The 23,845-nt window shown below is 50.5% G+C and overlaps 1 protein-coding gene across 1 annotated transcript; it reads left to right on the top strand.

Annotated features, from left to right (window-relative positions):
* Nucleotides 1-2,916: 2,916 nt before the first annotated feature.
* Nucleotides 2,917-22,944, top strand: LOC132078794 (adenosine deaminase-like). The gene is made up of 11 exons (XM_059481122.1): nt 2,917-2,969; nt 10,135-10,196; nt 13,331-13,453; nt 13,558-13,701; nt 14,472-14,587; nt 17,457-17,581; nt 19,149-19,220; nt 19,481-19,582; nt 20,265-20,332; nt 20,732-20,861; nt 21,261-22,944. The coding sequence occupies exons 1-11, from the start codon at nt 2,934-2,936 to the stop codon at nt 21,360-21,362; spliced, it is 1,080 nt and encodes a 359-aa protein (XP_059337105.1). The 5' UTR covers nt 2,917-2,933; the 3' UTR covers nt 21,363-22,944.
* Nucleotides 22,945-23,845: the final 901 nt, after the last annotated feature.

The following is a 23,845-nucleotide window of genomic DNA, read 5'->3' as shown; positions in this document are numbered from 1 at the left end:
AGTGGATCAGGGTCAGGTCAATTAAAATCAGCCCAAGCTGTGTTTCTAAGGCTCTGCAGCACACTTGTGTCCCATGAATGCACTGTGCTGACACTCCTGGAAAGAGCTGAGTCTGCAGCACACGTGTATTTGCTAAGCAGGAAAAAACCCCATCAAAAACCCCTTACTGCACCATTCCTATTCCCTGGCCAGTTCAGCTCCATTTGCCTTTTTCTGACCTTTGCTATCAACTCTCCTCCCAGCAGAAAATTACCCACAGGCTATTTTTTTTTTACCTTGTAATTTCCTCTAATCTCAAATAAATGCTCTAATTGACCTATGTCCTCATGTACATGGCACATTGAGCAGGGCTGTGCCCACAAAAGATCCTTGTAAAGCACTGTCTATTTCCACCATTGTTTATTTATCTTTGTCATGAAATACAATAAATTGCCATTTATTGTATTTATTTATTGTTGTAATTGCTTTGAACCAGAAGTCAGACGTCAAATAGCTGTGAGTCATTATTTAGGCAAAATAGATGTTTTTCAGGTGGCTGATAAAAAACCCCATGATATCCAGGTGAAATGGTCCATGGGAGCCAGAGCTCTCCTTGCCCAGAGGCAGTTTCACACCCAGTGGCTAATTTGTACCCTGCCTGGACCATTTTGTTTGTGCCCCAAACATCCAGAGATGGGAGGAGTGTGTTTTCCAAATTCAGCACTTTAAAAGCTTTGGGAGCTTGAAATGATTTAAAAATATTTAATATAATATTAATAAAATATTTAATATATTAGATAATAAATATATTCTATATATTTTTATATATTTAATGTATGTTATTAAATAGCTTTCATATTTAAAATATTTAATATATATCTGCTGTTTATTCCTGCTTGTTTTCCATAAGCCTGGTCAGTGCTGCTCCACCCCTTGGCCTCCTGGGAGCCTCAGTGCTGCTGGCCCCACACTTGGCAGCAGCCAATGATTACTTTCCCCTGCCAGTCACTATTTTGTAAAGAATATTTTTGCCTGTTAGCTGTGACTAATGTGCTTTGTCTGTGCAGCATGGAGGCAGTCAGGGCATCCCTGAAAGGTTGTATTTAATAAAAGAGAACATGGTGATGGACCTTCCACATCAGCCAAGCCCTGGGCTATTCCCACAGGCTCCACTGCAGTGCACATACCCAAATAACCTTGGGATTTGAGCTGAAAAACCACTGTTTTCTCAATGCCTACTTGGCTTTGGGGCAGAAATTCCATCACTGCTCTCATGGCAAAGCTGGGGAGGAGTGACAAGGGAGGCTGGTGACATTTCCTTGTGGCATGTCCTGCACTCACTGAGCAGTGCCAGCAGGAGCTTGCAGCCCCCTGTGGCAGCCCAGGGCTGGAGGAGCACCCAGCCTTGCCCATCCCCACAAGCAGAGCTCTGTGCAGCTAATCCCCTGCTGCCAGCTTCCACAAACAGTGTCCATCTGGAGTAAAAACAGCTGGGGAGGGAGATGAGGAAACTTTATTTTGCAACCATTTGTGGTAGTGTTCACAACCACAGCCCCAAGTGCTTTCTCTGCTTACGCACCAGAGCAAATAACGATAGTATTTTTCATTAATATAGGGATTTTTGTCCCCAAGGCTCCCTGCAGGCCCAGCCTGTGGTCTGGGCATGGCCTCACCTGGGCAGGTGAACTCCTGTCATGAAGAACTGAACTGTGGTGCTTGTCTCTGCAGTGATTTTGGAAATACCAGCTGCCTGCTCAGTGCCTCCTGGGAATCTTAGATCTCATCTCACCCAGGGCTGCACATGGGCCACAGGGATGTTCCCCAAGGCTCCATCCAGGGAAGGTTCCATTTGGCAAATTTGCCTTTAGCTAGATGGGGACACTGGGTCTGGAGTGAGTGGACTCTGCTCTTCCCAGAATCAGAGAATCCACACAGAGAGGAGCAGGCAGGGCTACTCTGAAAGCCTCTTTTTCTGGAGATATTTAAAGTCAACCTGGACACGGCCCTGTGTAACCTACTCTAGGTGAAATTGTATTAGCAGGGAGGCTGGACTAAATGATCTCCACAGCTCCCAGCCATTCTGTGATTCTGTGGCTTTTTGCCTCACTGTCTTCACAAAGATGTGGGCTGCCATGTGCATCACCCACGGGAGAGGAAAGCAGGAGGCAGAGGAGCAGCATAAAACATGGCCAGGTCACTGAAAATAAGAAGTGGAAAGCTAAGTGTGAGTTTGCAGGAGCTGCAAGTAGATGTGGTGGACCACACTCCATCAGACAAAATAAAGTGAGTCACTAAGCAGCAGGTTTGAGAGCAGGAAAGGTTAAAACAAACATTGTTGAATTGGCTTCAGATTGAAATCAAAGCTGGTGATTGCTTTCCTGTTCTTCAGGCCAAGCTATAATTTTTTTTTTCAGTTCCATTTTCTGCCACTGTTATCGTTGGATCAGCAGATCCACCCGGGCCACCCTCAAATCCTGAAGGAAACAAAAGTGGGATTGCAGGAAGGGTGGGTTTAGATTAAACGTGAGATAGAAATTCCTCCCTGTGAGAACGGTGAGGGTGGCACAGCTTGCCCAGAGAAGGTGTGGCTGCCCCTGGATCCCCGGCAGTGTCCAAGGCCAGGCTGGACAGGGCTTGGAGCAGCCGGGAATAGCAGCAGGTGTCCCTGCCATAGCAAGGGGGAGGAAGGGGATGCACTCCCGAGCCTCCCCTCAGCCGAAGCGCTCTGCTCTGTCGCCGCGTGCCTGCCCCGGGCCCGGCCATGGCAGGGGGAGGAAGGGGATGCACTCCCGAGCCTCCCCTCAGCCGAAGCGCTCTGCTCTGTCGCCGCGTGCCTGCCCCGGGCCCGGCGTGCGCGGGGCGGGCAGGGGCGGGGCTGGCGGGGCCGGGCCAGCGGGGCGGGCGCGGAGGGCCGGCGGCGGCAGAGCGGCAGCAACGGCGGCAGCGGCGGCAGCATGGAGCGAGCGCGGGGAATCTTCGGGGGACCCAAGGTGGGCTGGCGGCGCTGCCGGAGGCGCAGGGCCAGGAACGGGGCGTGCACCGGCACCGAGGTGCTGCGAACGGGAGCGGCGAACGCGGCGCGCCCGGGTTGAGGTGCCGTGCCCGGGGTTGAGGTGCCGTGCCCGTGTCGGAGGTGCCGTGCCCAGTGCGGAGGTGCCGTGCTCCGGCCGTGCACCGGAGCCGGGCGGGCGCTTCTGCTCTCCGCAGCCCGGGGCTGCCCCGCCCGGAGCTGCGGCACGGCCGAGCCTTCGCTGGGGATGTGTCCCCGGGACAACGCTCGCTGCCCCCGCTGTCACCCCGCGGTCCCAGCAGGGCGCTGCGCTGGCCCGGCCCGGTGCTCCCCTCAGGGACGGGCACGGGCCATCCCGGTGCTCCCCTTAGGGACGGGCACGGGCCATCCCGGTGCTCCCCTTAGAGACGGGCACGGGCCATCACGGTGCTTCCCTCAGGGACGGGCACGGGCCATGCCGGTGCTCCCCTCAGGGACGGGCACGGCCGGCCCGGTGTCCCGCACATCCCGCCGCCGGGGCGATGCGGGTCAGGCTCATCCCAGCACCCGGTCGGGGACACGGCTCTGCCGGGCTGGGGATGCACAGGTGGCCCGGCTGGGGAAGGGGAGGCTCTGAAGGGCCCTGCGTCCCAACCGCTATCGTAGCCTGCTAAAACAGATGTTTTGTCTTTTTTTCTCTTGTGTCTTTCATTTTGTTTTGGGGGTTGGTTTGTGTGTGCTTTTTTTGTTCTTTTTTTTTTTTTTTTTTTTTTTTTTTTTTTTTTGTGGTTTCATTTTTTTTTTTCTCTTACACATTTAGTTCAGTTATTCCTCAGATACCCATGGCACCACTTTGGAGCACTCTCTGACAGCAGGCACCAGTCTTTCACTCTCTCCATGCCTTGTGTACTACATCTCTAGTAGGATCATATGGTAATGTTTTTATTATCCAGATTGTAACCTAGAGGACTAGAGGAGGAAGAAGATGAAACAGCTGTGACTAGCAATAGTCCTGTATCTGATGGAAGAGCACTGCCTGTGCTGCAGGATGGCTCAACCATCACGCTGTGGTCTGGGTGAGGTGCTGTACAGGGTGTGCCAGGTTGGGCTCTTGTGGGAAAGTAGGAGTCAAGGCAGAGGAGACCAAGAAAAGTGATGTGGGAGTTGTGGTGCTGCTCTGGGAGAACGTGAGTGGTGGCAACTGCTTGTGGCTTTTCTAGAGAAGAAGATTGTCTATAAAACCACAAAAGGACTGGGGGGTTTTGCTGCTGTTTGCATCCTCTCCCACTCTGTTTATCTCTCAGCTGAGTTTGCACCAGGAAAGTCTCACATACTTGGAAAGGGCAGTGTGCACAGGTCTGATTCATGTTTCATTTTATCACTATGGTTCCCTTTCCAGGAAGCTGATCTGTGCAGTAGCAGGCAAACCTTGATACCAAAATCCAGGGAGCATTGGCAGCTGCTGATGGTTAAAGCCTTTTTAAGTGCACTTCAGTTTTGGGAGATGGTGGTGCTTCATCAGCTCCACTAAGAAAAAAGGCTGTTGATTCACCCTGCTGATTTTAAATTTTTGGTTCAGACAAGTAACTTAAGTTCTTCTTTCATTTGTGCTTCTACTTTCCCAGTGTATGGGAGACTGGGATACCAAAGAGAAAGACCTAGGAAAAACTGCAGGGTTTGACTGCTAAGATCAGGCTTCTGTTGTCTGGCTATTGGCAATTACGGGACTGGTTTTCCTGACTCGGGCAGTCCCTTTCAGTCCTGTGAACCTGCTAAGTCAGGCTTGGGGGAAAAAATGGGCCTGAAGTCAGTTAATGAGCTCTATTCATTCCTCTGGATGCTCTGCCATTGGGAACGATCAGTTTTGTGTTTTAGAGATGTTTCTGGCAACTGGAGCAGCTTCTACCCCAGCTGAATGTGGGGCTGGGGCTGCCTCTGTGTTTTTCAGGAACTCGCTGACTCCCAGGGACTGCAGTGATGAACAGGGAGCTGTGGCAGGACAACTTTGAACCCTGCTTATCTCAGGCCATAAAAGAACAGAGAAGTTTGATGTTCCTTTGATGTCAGCCATCACCCTTTCTGTCCCACAGCCAGAGCAGAGACCATGTCCTTGCTCACTGCCCTCTTCTTGTAGGCCAGCCCCAGCTTGGGGGCTTCAGGACGTGTGGCTGTCTTCTCCTGCAGCTCCATGTGCCATGCTGTGGAGAGCAGAATGGGAACAGGGCTTTCTGGGGTCAGGCCCACTCTCTCCAGGGACTTGTGTAGCTCATTTTTAAAATAATCATCAGGTGACATGGGGGAGCTGTTCTGTGAGGCACACTGTGTGTGTCAGCCTCTCACAGAAGAGTGGCTGCTGGCTCAGCCTGGGTGGTACCAAAGGTGCCTGTGCTGGCTGTACCCAGGGGGTTTGGGTTGGGATATCCTGTCCCACTCCCTGTAGCTCTACAGACTCTCCCTGCCCATCAGGGGGACTGCAGATCCACGATGGTGTGTGGAGGATGATGTTGGATTTGTCTCCTCCACCTCTTGTGCCCAGCCTGAGCCCTGACTTGGCATGGTCAGAGCATGGTGCTGCTGAGACTGCCCTGAGCTCGAGCCAGGCCTTACACAGTGCTGCCTTGTGTGCTCAGTTCTTTACCAGTGTGGCACAGGAATGTTCTTGGATAACCTTCCCTGATCCAGGTGGCAGTAAGAGGTTGTCTTGGTGCTGCACTAAGTGCCAGGACTCTGCTTTACTCTTTGTTTTGCTCTGAAGGGGTGCTGTGCTCCAGCCAGGGGTGGTGTCAGCTCTGTGGTGGGTTGGTGGGCACACGGCCCTGCCACCCCATGGGAACCATCACCTGTAATGGCACACAGCCACCATCACCTATTAATGTCACCAGGGGTCTCCCACTGAGGACAGTGATGTAGTTGGTGCCAGGCTGCTCAGCACTGGAGCATCCTCCTCTTCCTCAGCCACCAAGCTCATAAATCATTGTCCAGATGCGTGGAAAGCACAAATATTTCCTCCAGGGGAGCTCTGTGGGGATTGTAGTCTCTCATGTTCCTCTTTTAAAGGCTCACCCCTTACAGCAGGTGACATCTCCCAGGTGCATTTGTGATGTGTTCAGGTTTGAGGATAATGCTGTGCTACTTCCACTGCACAACTCTCTTGAGCCACTCTCACCTCTTGCTTCTAAATGAGCATTTGAGATCAATTTAGGATGAGGAACTCTTTTTTCCTAACAGCACATTGCCTTAAAACCAGACTTGTTTTTTCCAGTGATTTGTCACGCTTATCAAATAATTGACAAATTAGAGCTGTAATTAGCCTGGTTTTCAGCCACTGAGATTAAAAGAATGAGCCTAAATCACCATCTTTCAAGAGCCTGATAAATAATCCTGGGCAAAGTCACTGTGAAGGGTTTTAAAATGATGCAACTTTATCAGCAGCCTGATTATCTATTAACGTCTGCTGCAAACCTCGCAATAAAAGGGGAAGACTGACTTTGGTCATTGTATATATTTTTAAAAAGACCCTAACAACCCCCTAATACAGAAAATCCTTCAAGTGCCTTAGCTTGAATGGCTCTTTTTATGCCATATAATGGGCAAGCTGAGCAGGTAACTGCTCTGCCATGGTCCACTGATCAAACCATAATAGAGAAATTGTGTTGGGTCGACTGTGGATAAAAATACTTTGAATGTTTGGTTAACTTTTTCCCCTTAATTTCACTAAAATGAAAATAATCAGACTTGATCTTGGAATGGAACGTACTTATTTGAGTACCTTCATTTTGTGTTTGAATTTATTTTTGAAGCTTATTTCATCTCAAAGAAAACATTACAATATTTTCAGAGAAGTCAAGCCAGAGCCCTTAAAACTTCTCCTTTTTAAAAATCTAAACCAACTTGCTGATATCTGCACTAATGAGTCATGTGCCATGGTTGAGCTGAAACTTTTTTTGCATAAAAGTGGAAATGTCTGGGCTTGCTCTGATGGCCCTGCTGGGGACTGTCTGTGCTGAGGAACACACAATTTACAGCCTTTTGAATGTTCTTTGAACCCATCCCTCTGGCTTCCAACAAGTCTGGAGTGAAATTAAAGGCTTTATTGCATTACACTCTGGGTTTTTGATGGGCTGGTGGGAGGTCAGTGGAGATGCAGGGAGGACTGAAGGGCTCCTGCACAAAGCTGGTCCTGAGGGTCCCACCTGTACCTGGGAGAAGAACAAAGCTCCTTCCTCAGGAAAGCACTGGAGAGTTCTGCTGCTCTCTTGTTCTTCATCAGAGCAGGTGTTACCACATGAGCTGGGCTGATAAGGGAAGTTATCAATCTGCTCTGGTGGGTGGCATCCCTGCCCACGGCAAGGGGGGCTGGGGCTAAATGACCTTTAAGTTCCTTTCCAACCCAAACCTTTCTGTGATTCTATGATCAGTGGTCCTGGGGTGGCTGAAGGCTCCTGCCCAGTGCTGGTGCAGCCTGTGGTGCTGTTCAGACCCTTCCCCAGCTGTTGAGATCCCAATACAATGTGTGTGCTCGTGCTTTCTCTAGAAATAAATCAGAAGGTTTGGGGTGGGAGAGCACATGCACATGGAGCTGTGTACTGAGGAACAGAGAGCTCTGGAAGAGCCACTGGGCTCCTGCATTCACCTGATTTCTGCTTGCTCAGGCATCGTCCCCTGGAGCCACAGCTCAGAGAAAACTCTTTCATCCTTATCTGGGTACTTTCCTTGGCTTAAGGCAAGGTCGTGTCACCCATTTGTATGTGGGAAAGACTTGTGCTTTGTTTACCCGAAACAAACACGCAGGAAGAGAGCTGCAATGTAATCTGCAGTGAGCAGCCTCCCACGGACCTGGACAGCCTCAGGGATTGCAAGCAAGGTGCCCAGGGCAGATGAGCTGCTGGGTTGTGCCTCTGCTGATTGCATCCTTATCTGGAGGCCTGTAGGCACTTCCATCTGCTCTTGGATGTCCTTTGGCCATCTAAACAGCATAGGAGAGTTCAAACTCTGCTCTCAAGCACTGGTCTGGGGGAAAAGCCAAAACTTTTGGGGTTGAACAGCATTGAACAAGGGTTCCTTAGGACACAGACCCCAAAAAAAAGGCTGGCAGGGGACAAAGAGCCTGTTGCTGGTATTGGAGAGGCACTTGCTGCTTTACAAGCATCACACCTGCAGAAGAGGCAGGAGGAGGTGATTTCCATAGGTGAAGGTGCCATGGAATCTGCTTTCTCACTGATGGGAATGTCATGTTGGGATGTTCTTGCAGGAAACACTTGAAAAGTGTTTGAGGGAGAAGACCTCAACAGGTTCAGGTTGCTTTGTTTTTAAATCCAATGTGAGGAAATTTCAAGCCTGTAACTCCATCAGAAAGTCTTGAGGGCTGTTGAATACCTCAAGGAGTGGATCTTGCATGGTTTTGAAATATGAATTGGAGCTGAAGAGTGGAAAACATGCCAGGCATCTACATCTGGCAATGCAGACCATGTTTGTATGCTGTTATTTTATTTGCTGCTTTGCGGGACATTTAGTCCTCATAAGCAGAATTGCATAACTCAAGGAGAGGGGAAAGATCAGGTTTTGCCCTTCTTAAATCTTCCTCTGTGTAGATTGAGATGGTATCTTGAGGGTAGGAGCAGTGGCAGGGGTGTGCTTTTACAACTGCTGTCAGTGGTGGCTGTGGGTGTATCCATGACCCCTGGACCAGCTGATTGCCACCAGCAGTTTGATCCATGCTCAGCCTGCCCCACCTGCGTTTTGCACCCCAGCAGTGTTTGAGTGGCAGCTTGGTGGCCATCACGAGGAGGTGGCCTGAGCCCCAGCACTGTCCCTGCCCTGCCTTTTGCAGCAGGAGTGGCCAGTGGGAGCCCTGGCAGTGAGGCAGGTGCTGTGCCTGCAGGGCAGGTGTGCAGGGTGTGTGTGGGGATGGAGTGAGCTCCTGGGCATCCGTGCAGCCCCAGAGATGGGCACTGCCAGCCCTGTGCCAGGAGCTCACCTCACCTGCTCCTGGGCACTGACAGGCACTGCTTACTCAGTTTTCTCCCAGCTCCTGGTAGTTATTGTTTGATAGCTGCCCTGACACCAGAGGGTTTGTGGGTTGTAATTAGTAACCCTGGGTAGGTCAGTTATCCATGCAAATATCCAGTCCTCTTCTGAATCCTACTCCTTTCTTACCCTTGGCATCTGCAGCTCTCATCTATGCAGGAAAATGCATGGGTGTTATAACTAAATGTCCATGATGTTATAACTTAAAGGAACCTTGTGTAGTAAGTTTCTAATCTCCATTTTTTTGTAAAAATACAGTAAAATCAAATATGTACTTTGTAGGCTATTCTGTTACTTAAAAGAAAACAGTTCTGGAAAGATGGCTATCTAGCTGAAACATTTTACAGCTAATAGTTTCCTTCCCAGTTTGACTTCCAAATCACATTTGTCCTGTTCCTCCGAAAGCCCCAGCTGGCTAATGGGAAAAGCTTGCTTTTGCTTTTCTGGCTCTCTTTCTCCAAAATTCTAAGTTTCAGCAATAATGGGGAAATAGGGCTTCAGAGTGAAAAGACTTGAGTTACTGTCCTATTTTTAATGGGTAAAAATTAAACTGTGTTATTTTGAAACCTTGTTGGCTCTATGGGGCAACTTCTTCTTCTTGTTATTATTATTCTTATTGTTATTATTATTCTTATTTTATGGCACCCTTGTGCCATGGGACTGAACCCCTTGTGTAGGATTCGAGAGCCTGTAAGCCCTGATAATACCATATAACTAAGAACCCAGCAGGAGCTGATTCTTGGAAGTGAAGTCCAAGTTTTCATGTAATGACTCTTAGCAAATTAATTAGGGTTTGGCTTCCTGTGATTTCAAGGAGGAAGCAAGCTGGAAAGTCAAGGTGTCTGGAGTTTGCTTTTTTCACTCCTCCTGAACTCTAAGTAAGGATAGAGCAGTTTCTCAAAATTACTGGAAACAGGATAAATTTCAAAAGATTAATTAAATGTGTGAGCTGCAGTAAAATACTTAGGCAATACATAGATACTGAAAAATAAACTTCATAATGATTATATTTCAAAAATGTTGATGTGTCATGACTTTGTCCCTGTATTGGGTACATTTATACCCATGTGAGCACCAGTTACTTCTGTCTGAATTATTGTTGCAGCTCAAGAGTGCCTGACCCATTTCTCCCATTACAGGTAGAGCTTCACGTCCACCTGGATGGAGCCATCAGACCAGAGACCATCCTGTACTTTGGCAAGTGAGTTGTGGGGGGACATCAGCTCTGGGAGCTGCAGTGCAAAGGCATCCTCCCTTCTGCTGCTGCTGTCTGTGATAGAGGAGCTGCTGAGGCAGCAAACCTGGCTGCTGCTGCTTCTGTCTCTGCCCAGACCTGCACAGTGTGAGGACACTGAGCACACCCCAAAAGACAGGGGGGCTTCCCAGGCAGCAGGAATGGTACTGAGGTGGGTTTGGGAGCTGGGCAGGCTCAGAGAAGCACCATGAGAAAAGTCCAGAAGATGTCTCATAAAGAGCTGCCTGCCTTTGAAATGTACCCAGGATACAGCAGAGGTGCTGCAGTCTGATTTCTTTTTCCACACTCCTCATCACAAAGCCAAGTGGAATGGCAGCAGGCTGGGAGTGTTGTGTTGGTGGTGCTGCAGCTGCTACATGGTTTGGGAGAAAAAGCCAGCTTGGGTGGCCTTGCCAGCCCTGCTGCCATGTGCATTTGAATCCCAGGCTGTGTGCCTGGTGTCAGCAGGCAGGGAGTCTCACTGGTGTGGGGCTGGCCCAGGGAAGCACCTGGCAGGGGTTCAGAGAGAGGTTGTTTCCCTGACAGAGCCCACGTGCATCTTCCTTCAGTGTGGGTTGTGTGGGAAGCACGGGGTGAATGATTAACCTGTGCCAGGGCCTGGCTCCACATTTGTAAGCAAAACAAACAAGATTTCCTCCAGCTGTCACTGATACCCTCACACCAAGAAGGTGGCAATGGTAAGGATTTCAGTAAATGGCTCTTAGGCACAGCTCTGGTATTTTGGGAAGGAAGTCAGTTCTGATATTTTGGGGAGGAGAATGGGGAGTTGTTCTAGCATCCTGTGAGCCCAGCAGATTCCAAGGCAGTGCAGTCCTAGGGAGGACTATTCTTTATGGAGGGCCTGGCCATAGTTTTTACTGCTTTGTCAAAGAAAGGAGGGTGGGTCATGGCTGTCCATCCCATTTTCTTGCTGGAGGCAGCCATGGTGAGCTCAGGGTTCCTGCTGCTGGGCTGCAGGGCTGGAACTCAGCTCCAAGTGAACAGAAGAGCTGGTGCTGACTCCCTGGGGCAGTGCTGGGTCCCTCTGCCTGCAAACAGAAAATGCCAGTGTAGTCCCCTAGGGGAATTGCAGGAGCCCTGACACCCAGGAGACACTGGCTGTCTGAGGATCCTGTGCCAGGATCGTTTCTCAGGGCAGAAACCTTCATTGCCTGAGCGTGTGCTGAGTTCCCTCTTATTTTTAAACAGCCCTGGCACCCCCTGAGCTGCCAGCCCTGGGGTGGAGCAAGGCTGTGCTATTCATGGGCTCTGAAACTTGCACTCACACACAAACCTCTGGGGCAGTGCAGAAGGCTGTAGGGGACTGACTGCCTTCATAACCTCACCCTGGGCACAGAATGCTGCTTGTGGTCTATTTTTAAAGGTAAAGAGCTGGACATAATTTTGCTGGGTGGTGTTTGACCATGTAGGCAGAAGCCCAAGCTGCTGGGATGCACAGGCCCCCGTGGGCAGTGCACTGCTGAACTGAGCTGTTTGTAGAAACCTTGTCTCCAATTCTGTCAGGTCTGGGTCAGCCTTTGCATCATTCCTGCTCAGCCAGAGGGCTCAGAGGTGTGACAGACCCCTCGTGGGGCCTGGGTGTCCCCAGGAGAGGTGCCCTTTTTGTGGTGGCATGGTGTGCATGGTGCTGCCCGTGGCTGGAGGGAGCTCTGGGCAGGACACTGAGGTGGCAGTGAGGACAAACACATTCCTCCCTGGCCACTTTGCTGCAAGAAGGATCCCACCTACAAGGAGGGGCAGCAGCAGCCCCAAAAGCCAAACTGGCATGATGCACCAGATGTCCCCATGCAGAGGCATGGTTCCATTGTGGATCATTGCAAAGCACTGCCACTGGTGCCTGCAGGAAGGCACTGCCTCAGCAAGCACATGGAGCAGGTCAGGGACGTGGCTTTGCTGTAGGAAACTTTGCTGGGGCAGGTGGAGGAAGGTGCAGGTCGGTGCCTGGAGCAGAGACTGAGGTGTCAGTGCCATGGAAAGGGCAAGGCAGGGAGGAAAACCGATGCCTTGGCAGCAGTGAGTGTTCCCTGCAACTTAATCTGAGCAGATTGCATGTGAGGGCTGAGCATGGGGCTGCTTTCCTTGCTGCCTGAGTGGGGCAGGAGCAATATTTTCCAAGGCCAGGAGCAGGGTCCTTTGCACTGTGTCCCTGCATGGCTCATGGGGATGGCTGCTGGCAGGGCAGCACTGCAGCTGGCTCTGGTGTTTTGTCTCTGTTAGCAGGGCTCTCACATAAATCAGCTGTAATTCATTGTGGCAGGAAAGGGGATTAAAAACAAATGTCTGGTTATTATTCCAAATTTGTTTTGGCTTGTGCAGGGTACCAGAGGGTGGGGAGATGGCAAAGCTTGCCCAGAGAGCTGCAGCACCCTTGGCTGGCAGCTCCCTGCTGTATCTCAGCTGTCCCCACGCAAGGAACACCTTCACCCACTCAGAATTCCAGCTGCTCCTGGGAAAGGTGGCTCTTCCCTCTTGGAAGCATTTACGTGGGGATTAGTGTGTCTGTTGCTTCAGTGAGAGCAGTTGTTGCCCTTTGTTCCTGCGTGGGAGCTGTTCCTGCCACAGGAGATGCCACCAGGATGCTGGGCTCAGGAAGCGGCTCCCTGTCAGGAGCTGCTGGCACTAAACCCATGGGCCACAACACTTCTGCCTGTGTGATCCGAGGTCCTGGAGCATCTCCTTGATTTTTTAATCCTTTGAGCCTGCATAAGTGGAAATTAACTCTTCTGAAGAATTTTGGCAATTCTGCTGCGAGGTCTAGGACGTGCCAAGAAATAATCCAGAGCCCCTTTAGATGAACTACTTCTTAAGCTTAAAATGTGCCCTGGCTGTGTTCCTGCTGGGTCAGCCTGGGCTTGTATTTGGGTTTGTTTGTGCTTTGCCTGTGTTTTGGCTTGCCTTCCTCTCTGCTGAGGTTCAGGGCTCCATCCGTGAGGAGCTTTTGGAAGGACAGGGTGTGCTGGATCTTTCCTGTGAGGAAATGATGGTTGATGCTGCCAGCTTTGGATGCAGTTGGTGTGTACAATGGACTTATTAAAAATGGGATAACCTTCCCTGTCAGTAACATGTGTCTTTGTTTCCAGGAAAAGAGGCATCCCTCTCCCTGGGAACACTGTTGAGGAGCTCCTGAAGTATGTGAGCTATGACACACCACTGACACTCCCCCAGTTTCTAGAGAAATTTAATTACTACATGCCTGCCATTGCGTAAGTACCCTGCTTTCTGGTTTTGCCCCTCAACCCCTGTCAGGATCAGCCTTGGAGGTGCCCTGTGTGTCCTGAGAGTGACAGTGGCACTGCCATCCCTGCAGGGGTGACCGTGAGGCGGTGAGGAGAATTGCCTACGAGTTTGTGGAGACCAAAGCCAAGGAAGGAGTCGCCTACGTGGAGGTCCGGTACAGCCCTCACTTCCTGGCCAACTCTGGTGTGGATCCCATCCCCTGGGGACAAGCTGAGTGAGTGATCCTGGGGAGCTGGGAGCTGCTGGGTGGGCATGGAGAAGGCATCCCCATGCCAGTCAGCCACTGGCCTTCAAAGGCTGCAGTAGCAAACCTCCTTCCTCCTCCATGCAGTGAGAGCCAGCATGCCTCCACCTCTACCATCAACAGGGTTTTTCACCTTGAACACCTCTGTGTGCTGCAGTGTTTTAATGTCGCTTGCTCTGGGCACTGAGTTCTGTGCTCAACTTTCAGGCTGAAGCCCTTCCCTGTGAGAGGGAAAGGAATGTGCCCATAGGGACTGCCTGACCACAGAATGGGAGTTTGAGCTGGCAGAGGTGGTGGCTGGTGTTGGAGGGGGCTGCTGCTCTGATGCCTTCCTCTCATGACATCCCCTCTGTGGTATGTGCCTCCCATTAAATCAGTGCTGGGCTCTGGGGCCCCTGCAGAGTGTGCTGTGGTGGGTGCAGAGCCCTGGGCTTGCAGAGAATTGTGTGCCCCAATGAGATGCTCTGGCAAAGAGGGGATTCCTCTGCTCAGGCAGGATGGACACCCAGTTCCCCAAGGCCTTTTAAATCTTGGTGTCATCTGTGCCTGCTGCAGTGGCACAGGGGTTACACCTGTACCAGGTGCATGTGGCTGTGGCAGGGCTGTAAAAGGGCTCTGGGTGGTCTCACTGGGAAAGTGGAACCTGGGGCAGCCTGTCCTCCTGTGGGGCTGCTGGGCTGGACCTGCCTGCCTCCCTGGCAAGTGTGTGGCCTCGTGCTGATGGCTTTTCTTCCCTGCAGGGGGGACCTCACTCCAGATGAAGTGGTTCAGCTCGTAAATCAGGGACTGAAGGATGGAGAGAGGGATTTCCACATCAAAGCCAGGTCTATTCTATGCTGCATGCGCCATATGCCAAGTAATGTATTGCAGCTGCCCTGCTGCTCTGCTCCCTTCCCTGAGGGGTGGGGGGGATGTCCCTGGGGCTGGGGCCCTGCAGGATGTGGGGAGAGCCCCAGTCTGTGGGGCTGGTGCAGCACCAGACAGTGCTGGGGGTCTCTGCTCCTTTCACTGTAGGACAAAGCTCTGCTGGATGCAGGAGTGGGGGTCTGTGGGTACAACCAGTGTCTGAACTGGTTGTGCCTTGCTAGAGGGACAAAAGGGGCTCCTCAGTGCTCTCCTGGGGCAGCTGTGTGTGGGATCTCAGCACCTCAGGACTGAGGTGCAGAGGGACTGAGACCACCCTTGGGGGGCTCGGGAGTTCCTGGAATGTTGCCAGAAGTGTCTGGTGGCTGGACTTTGATCTTAACAGGAGACGACACCTGTATGAGGATAGGAGGATTTCACTGGGGTAAATGGTGAAGGGATAAGTTAATTAGAGTGTAAGACACAGGGTTTAGGATTTCTGTACAGGGGCGTCTAGAGAAGTAAGATGGAGGAATTGGGGCGTGTCCTGTTCTTCTTCTTCTTCTTCTTGGCCTCCATCTTCTGTGATGATGTTGGCACTTTGGGATTGGTTATTACTAAAAGTGCAATGGTTAATAAGGGTAAAAGGTATTGGGGAAAAATGATAAATATTGTATACGTAACTTTGAGTATAAAGATAGGTGACCGCCCCGGGGGCTCGCAGTGTGCTCATGGCTGGCTGCTGAGCAGACCTCTGTCGGGCCAAGAGAAAATCTTTTAGATAAACAACTAATAAACACCGAGACCAAGAAAAGATCTGGAGCCTCTTCTCATCCTTTGAAGCGCGGGTTGTCCAAGGCCACCCTGGGCCTTTCCAGGTCACCTAAATAGCCGAGAAACCGACAGCTGTGGTCTCTGCTCCCTGCCCAAAGGCCAGAGCTCACCTTGGGCCACTAAAAGCCATTGGCACAGTGAGCACTTGCATCTCCCATGAGTGACTGGAGGTCTGAGAGCAAATGGTCGTGGGAGGAGGAGCAGGCAGCACATCTCACATTCCCTGCTCATGGTCCTACTGCTGGATGCTCCTTCCTTAGCCTGGCTCATGGGGCAGCCAGAGAATCCACTGGCACAGCCAGTCACTGCTGGCTAAAGCTGAAAACACAAGTGAGATATACTTAAGGCACATATGTAAAATGTATTTTAAAAATCAGCAGTTCTGACAAAAAACTTTGTTGGTAACAGGTGCTGTGACCCAGAACTGGAAGAAAACCCAATTACCAGCATTTCAATGGGCTGTTGAGTTTTCACAAGCATCTTCCTCTAGGGAAGGATGCAGCCAGAGAGAGGCTGTGTGACAGCAGGTGTTTTATGTGAAGGTGTTATTCTGAGTATCTTCATATCTCACACCAGTTTTATGTAGGCTTAGTAGGGTAGATGGTGGAAAGATTTTTCCTAGTGAGTACATGATTAAATTGTATCTAGAAATGTCAAAAATTATATTCTTGGGAGCTGATAGAATCTTGGTAGATTTGAAAGTGGGGTTTTCTTTTTTTTTTTTTTTCCTGCTTGCACAGTCAACGCAAAACATTACTTTGAAAACTTGATCCTTATATTTCTGGTTTCTAGGGGAAAAAAATGTTTTTCTTTGTAGAAATAGGAGAGCTGTCAGGCACTGGCACAGTGATCTGCAGTTACAGTCCCTGCCAGTGCACAAGTGGTAAAGTCAGGAGGTGGCAGGAGCACCCAAGGTTGTGTGCAGCCTGCACTGCCCTGCAGGAGGGATTGCTGCTGCAACCAGCAGAGGTGGCATTCTCATACCTGTGTCCCAGCTGATACCCAGAACCAATGGTGTGCTTGATGAAAGTCTTTAGCAGTGCATTCAGGATGTGCTGCACACTGAGAAGCCACCCTGTAATTAATGAACTGATGAGAGAAAGGCAGAGATACCAGCCAGAACTGACTCATATTAAATTTGTTAATAAAATAATGTGTCTAACCAAGAAAGTTGGAAAATAGTGGAAAAAAATAGGTGATGAAGTTGCACACATCATCCTGGTGTGTTCATATGATTTGGGGATTTTCTGTACACAGCAGGTGCCTGTTAATTATTAACACAACTGTTTCTCTCTGTTTCTTGGCCTTCTGCAGGGGTTAAGTGCTATGTGAGCTGGTAGATGCAGTTTCTCTCTCAGAGGTTATCTATCCTAATCACAGAGAGCTCTCAAGCAGTTGTTGGCCACTTGTTAGTCTCTTTTTCCCTGCTGGCAAATAGATAAAACTTCAGCTCCTTCCTGTCAGGAATAGAATCCTTGGGAGAGTCAAGGATGCACCAGGGCAGGGATGGCTGCAGCACAGGGCCCCCCAGAGACCCCTCCCAGCCCAATCTCCTCCCTGACACAGCTCATCAGGTGGGGCAGTTCCTGCCTTTACCCTCACCCTGCCCAGCCAGGGAGGGGATGAGAGCTCAGGAGTTGGGGGATTTCTCCAACACATCATGTTACAGCCCCAGCGCAGTGCAGTTCATCTTAACCTCCAGCAACTGCAGCAGTCACCACTGCTTGGAATTTTTTAAATTAATTTTCCCCTGCTTGAAGTGAGCAGAAAAACAGGATGGGAGCAGTTTTATAGCTGGTGAATGCATTTAATTTCCCTTTCACTGACAACAGACTGATCAGTTGACAGTTTTTATCTGCCTGAAGATCACAGAGATGACAGACCTTCCTAGGAGTTTGCTAGCTTTCGTTTTGAGCATCAAATTTTGGGAAAGACTAAAGAAAATAGCTGTAGCCTTCTAGTTGTAGGACCAGGATTTGTTTAGAAAGATGCTGCAAGTGTGACCCTAATGAATGCTTCCTCCTGAATGCTGCTGCTGCCTCTCCCAGGCTGGTCTCCAGAAGTGGTGGAGCTCTGCAAGAAGTACCAGAATGACTCTGTGGTGGCTGTTGACCTGGCTGGAGATGAGACCCTGAAGGTGGAGGATTATGCTGAGCATAAGAGGGCTTATGAGGTTTGTGGAATAAGTTTTTAAAAAGAAGTTACTAGAAGAATATATATTGAGGGGATGTGTGTGAAGGGATGCTTTTCAAACTGCAAACAGCTGGGACAGCTTAAAAATTCGTTGCGGCTATTAAAAACATTCAGTTACATAGAAAAAGCATTTGTTTATATTTCCTAAGTGATTGATGGCAGGCATCATTGCTAAAACATGGCCTCAGAGCTGGGGCTTGGCACTCTGTGAGTGTGACATGAGTTCCATGGAGCCCAAATCAACCCCCACTCCTCTGCTGTTGGCTCCTGGGGCTTGGTGAAACCACAGCCAGGGGTGGAAGAGACTGGCCTTTCCAGTCTGGCAGAAATCACTGAGGAGCAGAGCAGAAACTGCACATTTGCAGGGCTTTTATCTGATCATCTCAAGTGCAAACACTGGAATGGCTTCAGGAGCCTGATCCCAGGCTCTCCCCAAACCTCAGCCTTTGCAGTGGCTCCAAGGGAAGGGAAAGCCTCTCTGCTCTTGGCTGGTGGGAATTTGGGGTTGTCCCTCCTCCAGTGGGGAGGAGGCTGTGCACCATCACTGACAGAAAGGGTGGTGGTTTGCAAGCATTGCTCAGGTCTGAAAGGACTTGGGGCTTCCTTGGGGTCTTTACCCATCAGTGGGAGCTGTTACAGGGCTGCCCTGCTGTGCTGAGTGAACAGAGTGATTATAGACAATGACACAGGAACAGGGCTTCATTAACTGATGGGAAGGCAGCCTCATCCTGCCCTGGTGAGCCAGCAGTACCAGGTCCAGCCTCTTATGTCTGAAGGATGCATCTTGTCTCTGTGCCAGGGCCTCACTCAGGCTCTGAGATGCTGAAGCAACCTCTCCTCCCATCCCTATTAAGTAACAGCAAAACACTCCTGAGTGCAAAGCCCTGAAGGAATGTCTGTGAACAACATGTGCTGCAAGATGGGGCTTGCAGCCTGTCTGCTGCTGCCAGCTGGGTGGCCCTTCTCCAGCAGAGCAGGAGCCAGGCTTCCCTCCAGGCTCCATGGCTTCCCAAAGCCCAGGTGACCCGTGACCCCCAGACAAAGAAATTATCTGGGTGATGATGGAGCTGAAGCCAAAGCTGCACTCACAGGGTCCTTAGGGCTGGGCTGCCTCCACCCCCAGCCCCTCACAGTGTCAGAGCATTTCTTCATCTCTGCCCTGGGGTGCTTCTACACCCTCACACGTGGCTGCAGATAGCCAAAATGTAGAAGTTCCATATCATGGAACTGCTGCAAGTTTCATGCAGAAAGGCAGGTGGGTGGAGAAGAGGAGCTCAGAGCTTGCTGCTGTCTGGAGAGGAGGCAGTGGTGAACTCAGCCAGAGTAAAAAGCCCGTGAAGAGCCTGGCTGGGCTCCAGTGGAAGATAACCAGGATTTTTAAGTCTCTCTGTGTGTGACATACAGAGCTCTTGCAGCCCTTGGAGTGTAAGGCTCGTGATCTGTGGGCCCTTGGCACAGGAGCCTTGCAGTGAGAGCAGTGCCAGCCCAGAGCTGGGTGTCCTTGCTGCAGGGGATGGCACAGGAGGATGTTGTCCCTTGTTTTGCAGGAAGCTGAGAGGTGTGGGATCCATCGCACCGTCCATGCTGGGGAGGCTGGCCCGGCTGCCATGGTCAAGGAGGTATGAGGAGCTCCTGCCTCAGGGCACAGAGGGACAGGCTGTGACATGCACTGCCCAGGGCACAGAGGCATCCAAGTTGTCCCCAAATCCATAGCAGAGGGAACCCTGGGGACATGGGCACAGATCTGACGTGATGGCTGGAAAGGGACATGCCAGGGGCCAGCTCGGGGGTGTGGCTGTACCTGCAGTGGGTTGGGGGCTCTGGGCAGGCAGGGCTGAGCTGTGGCTGAGGCTCTGAGTGCTTCTCCTGTGCTCTCTAGGCAGTTTATGTCCTGAAGACCGAGCGTGTTGGCCATGGGTACCACGTCCTGGAGGACCCTGAGCTCTACAAGCAGCTGCTGAAAACAAAGATGCATTTTGAGGTAAGGATGTGCCATGGGACTGTGACAGCCAGGGAGGTGCTGAGTGGAAAACAAGCACTCACTCAGGCTGTGCTACAGCCAGGGACAGGACCTGACACCCAGGTGCTGACCATGCGTTCAGTGGTGTTGTGTTTATGCCCAAAGCTGCGCAGGAAAAATGTTGGGGACAAACCTGTGTGTCTGCTGGGAGCACTGGTGTGCACAGCAGCTTGTGGGAGGGATGTGGCAGAGAGAATGGATCTTTGTGTGGCCATGGATGAATTCTGGAGGGCTTATTCACTGATTTATACACAAATCAGGCTGCTGTACAAGAGCAAGTCAGGTAGGAGGGTGGGAATGCCTGGGAGTTACAGTGCACATAAGGATTTATTTTGCTTTTCCCGAGAATGGAGATATCCACTAATAGAGGGAATATGTACTTAATGCAGGTGGTTTTGTAGCTGTGAGTGGCACAGGGCTGGTGACTGACTGGCCATGGGGAACATCCCACAGCCCTGTCACAGTGCTGTGGCTCCTTGCATCCCTCTCCTGGGACACGCAGTGGTCTGTCAGAGCAGTGCTGAGGGGCAGCTGTGAACAGAGCTCTGATCTGGTTTTACCAGTGCTGAGCTATCTGTGTCCACAGCTGGGGTTCAGATCCATGTGGTTGATTCTGGTTTTCCTACTCAATTTCCCCAAACAGGTCTGCCCTTGGTCCAGTTATCTCACTGGAGCGTGTCCTCCGGACTTCACCAAACACCCTGTAATACAGTAAGACTTCTCAATTATGTGACATATCAAATAACCAGGATTGGGGTTGTTACAGCTGTTTTATCGCTTTACAAAGCTAAGGCACAGTGTCCTAATTATGTAGGACAATGTGGCACATCCATGTACCTGGGCATGGGAGAGCCTGGTGCAGCTGGAGGGATGTGGGGGTCCCTTGGGGAGGCTCTCCTGTCCCTCCTGCCCTGCTCTGAGCTATGGGGCACGAGAAGCTACAGCCCAGCCACTCCTGGCAGGTCAGTGCAGAGCCATGAGGGGACAAGCTGAGCCTTGTGCTTTTCTCCAGCAGTCCCAAAGTCTTTGCTTTTGCTGCATTTTACCCTGAGAACTGCGCAGTATCACAGCCAGTGGTCTGCCCACCAGTTCAACCTGATTTCCTTGCAGATTTAAGAAGGATCATGCCAACTATTCTCTAAACACTGATGACCCCCTCATCTTCAACTCCACCCTTGACAAGGACTATAGCATTGTGAAGGAACACATGGGATTCACTGAAGAGGAGTTCAAGAGAGTTGTAAGTCAGCCTTGGCTGGGTGCTCTGCTGGTGTCTCAGTGCAGCCCAGAACAACCTGCTGGTTTTATTTATAAGCTGAAGAGTTTTTAATGGGAAGCAGAAAATTCCGCTCTGGCCTTGTAAGCAGGAAAGTAGGACCAGGCTCAAAGTACATCTCCCAAAAATTCCTGAGTATTTAAAGGCCTTTGCTTTGTGCTGGTCTCATTTCTCCTGGGACTGCTGCTAGTGATGGGCCAGAGCAGTTGGCATCAAATAAGGCTATGGCAATGAACCTGAGTGTGGAAACTTTACACCCTCCCTTGCCTGTTGCTGCTCAGAGCCAGGTGCTGGGATGTGCACAGCTGTGTGTTCATGTCTGATGTGTCCTAATGTCCCTGTGTTCCCCCTCTGCCTCCTCAGAACATCAATGCAGCCCAGTCCAGCTTCTTGCCCGAGAAGGAAAAGCAGGAGCTGCTCAGCAAGCTGTATGAAGCCTATGGGATGGTCCCCAATGCATCCTGAGCTGTCCCTGGAGCCAGCCTGGAGTGGGGCCCTCTGCAGAAGAGCCTGGCTCTCCTCTGTGCCAGTGGGAGCACTGGCAGGGGGTGCCCAGAGCCAGCCTCTGTTCCTGGCAGCCCTGTGCTGACCCTCACAGTGCCCATCAGAATCAGACCATCAATCACACACCCACCTGTAGCCCACAGTGTCTCTCCTGAATGGATCTCCAGCTTCCTGTGCTGCTGCTGTGTGAGCAGACTGGCTCTGCCTGCTGGCCTGCCTCCCTTCTCCATCTGCTGGGCTTTCTGTGCTGCAAATGCAAACAGAACAACCTCCCTTAGGGGTTTTTTCCTTCCTCTTTCCCTGTTTTACCTGTCCTGTCCCACTGACCTGCCTGGCCCTTGCCTCAGTGCTGAAATATCCACTTTGAGCTCTGGCTGTGGCCTGGGTTAATTCACCTTTCCAGGGCAGAGGTGTGCTAGTGCTGGCAGCCCTTTCAGACACAGAGGCTTTATTCTTGTCCCTGTGGGTGGGAGGGCCTGGTCACAGCTCTATTTACCCAGGGTTAGTCTTGTACTAACAAGACTGGAACAAGAACAAGCTGCAAGCTGCTGCCCCTGCCAGTGCACAATTCCAAAGGGCATTTAAAACAAAATACAATTTTGTTTTGCATCCATTCTTGCAGAGAGCTCCCATGTATCAGGCCTGCCAATGTCACTGCTGCAGAGTGCACACCTTGGGCTCAGGCCCCAGCTGTGCTCACAGCTGGCCATGACCATGCTTGCACATGCAGGGGAAGTTGGAACATAATTTTACCACTTCAGGCCAAAATCTGCCTTCTGGGATCTTCCCCACTTTTTTAATCTTGGAGAACTCCTGTGAACTGCAGTTTGATCTTCCTCTTACCTTTGTTTAGGGCTTGGAAAAAACATGATTGATTGCCAGGTTTAACAATTCTGCCCTCCTTCTGGTTTGACTCAATCATAAGGCACTCTTAATGCTGAATAAGTAAATTAACTTGGACCCAATGTCACACATTGACTCAGGTCCCATCTGATTGCTTCTCTCACTCAATTATGACACTGGCTAGAAGTCAGATCTTCAGTTTGGTGTAGAATTTATATAGAGAAACTCACCAAAATTTCCTTAGTGATTTTATGGCATTAGAGTGTTTTTACTCAATAAGCAATAGAGCTCCAGAGAAGAAGAGACCATTGCTTTCTTACCTGAGTGTGTGGTGTGCTTTAGCATCCCAGGGCTCTGCCAAGATGCTCACTCCAAAGATTCTGTACCAAAAGTTTGCCTTTGCAAAGGGGCCATGGTCAGCATTGCCACGGACAGCCCATGGACTGGCCCAGTCCCTACAGCAAGGATGGTGTGCTGGGAGTGTTTCCATTCTTTCTGGGCTTCCATGCTGGTCTTCAGAGTTAAACACTCATCTCTGAAGTACGTGGTGCATATAGACACATAGATAATAAATGAACGTGAGAGAGCGATTTTCTTACTTTTATAAAGCAAAAGATAAAGTATTACTTTTAAGGATGTGATTGTGGTAAGAAACAGGTGTTGGGTCATTTTTCTCCAACAATTGTTTCTGAAGAAGAGTTGCTTGTTTGGATTCTGGACAGTTTAGATTGTTAATCCTGTTTAATAAAATAACAAATTTGTATTAAAAGAGAAATCCTTGTGCCTTTCTGTCCAAGGGTGACTGTTAGGAGCTGTGGCCTGTGGTGTCCAATCCCTGCTGGGGGTTCATTGATAGGTGTGATGGGGGCTTTGCTGCCTTCTCCTGCTGCCAGCTTGGAAGGGAAGCCAGAGGGAAGCCTCTCCCTTGCCCAGCAGCCCAGTTGGATTTGTGGCTCCAGGTTGTTCCAACCTCCCCTGTCCTTTTCCCTTCAGTAACACAAGGGCTGTGTGCCACTGCTGGAGCAGCAATGCCATCACATCTCACCTTTCCAGGTGTTTATCAAAAGTAGTCACTTTTCTTTCCTGTCTCCTGGGTTTTGCACAGTTGGTTGATGCTCAGAGCCAAAGAGGGGCAGTCTGGGCTGCTGGGCTTCACCATCAGCGTGGGCAGGGGAGTGTTTGCCCCAAGGTTTTTGGGTTATTTAGTGCTTGGTTGGACTTTGACAGCTCTGGCATGCCCGTGTTCAGCTGGAAACGGCTGGGAGCATCCCTGTGCTCAGCAGCTCTGCAGATGAGGATGGGGCTGGACTAAGACAGTGCCCCTGGTCTTTCAGCAGTGACAGTGGCTGAGCTGGCTGTCACTTGCAGGGGGAACCTTTTTTAAGATCTAAGCCCATCATAAATATACTTCCTATTACTTTTGGAAAGCTGTTTTCAGGTGCCAGCAGCCCTGACACACAGCTGGTATTAACTACGGGGGGCAAGAGAAAGGGAACAGGTTTAAATATAGCTCCTGGGAAATAAACATTGGCATAACTTCCAAGATCAGTTTTACCCCTACTTTGCTGCTTGTAATTTTCCCTAAAAATGCAAAAGATAAA

The sequence above is a fragment of the Ammospiza nelsoni genome, chromosome 12 (genome assembly GCF_027579445.1).
Source record: "Ammospiza nelsoni isolate bAmmNel1 chromosome 12, bAmmNel1.pri, whole genome shotgun sequence".
Classification (NCBI taxonomy): Eukaryota; Metazoa; Chordata; class Aves; order Passeriformes; family Passerellidae; genus Ammospiza; species Ammospiza nelsoni.
The sequence above is the reverse complement of the archived record's forward strand: the minus strand, read 5'-3'. Positions and strand labels throughout refer to the sequence as shown.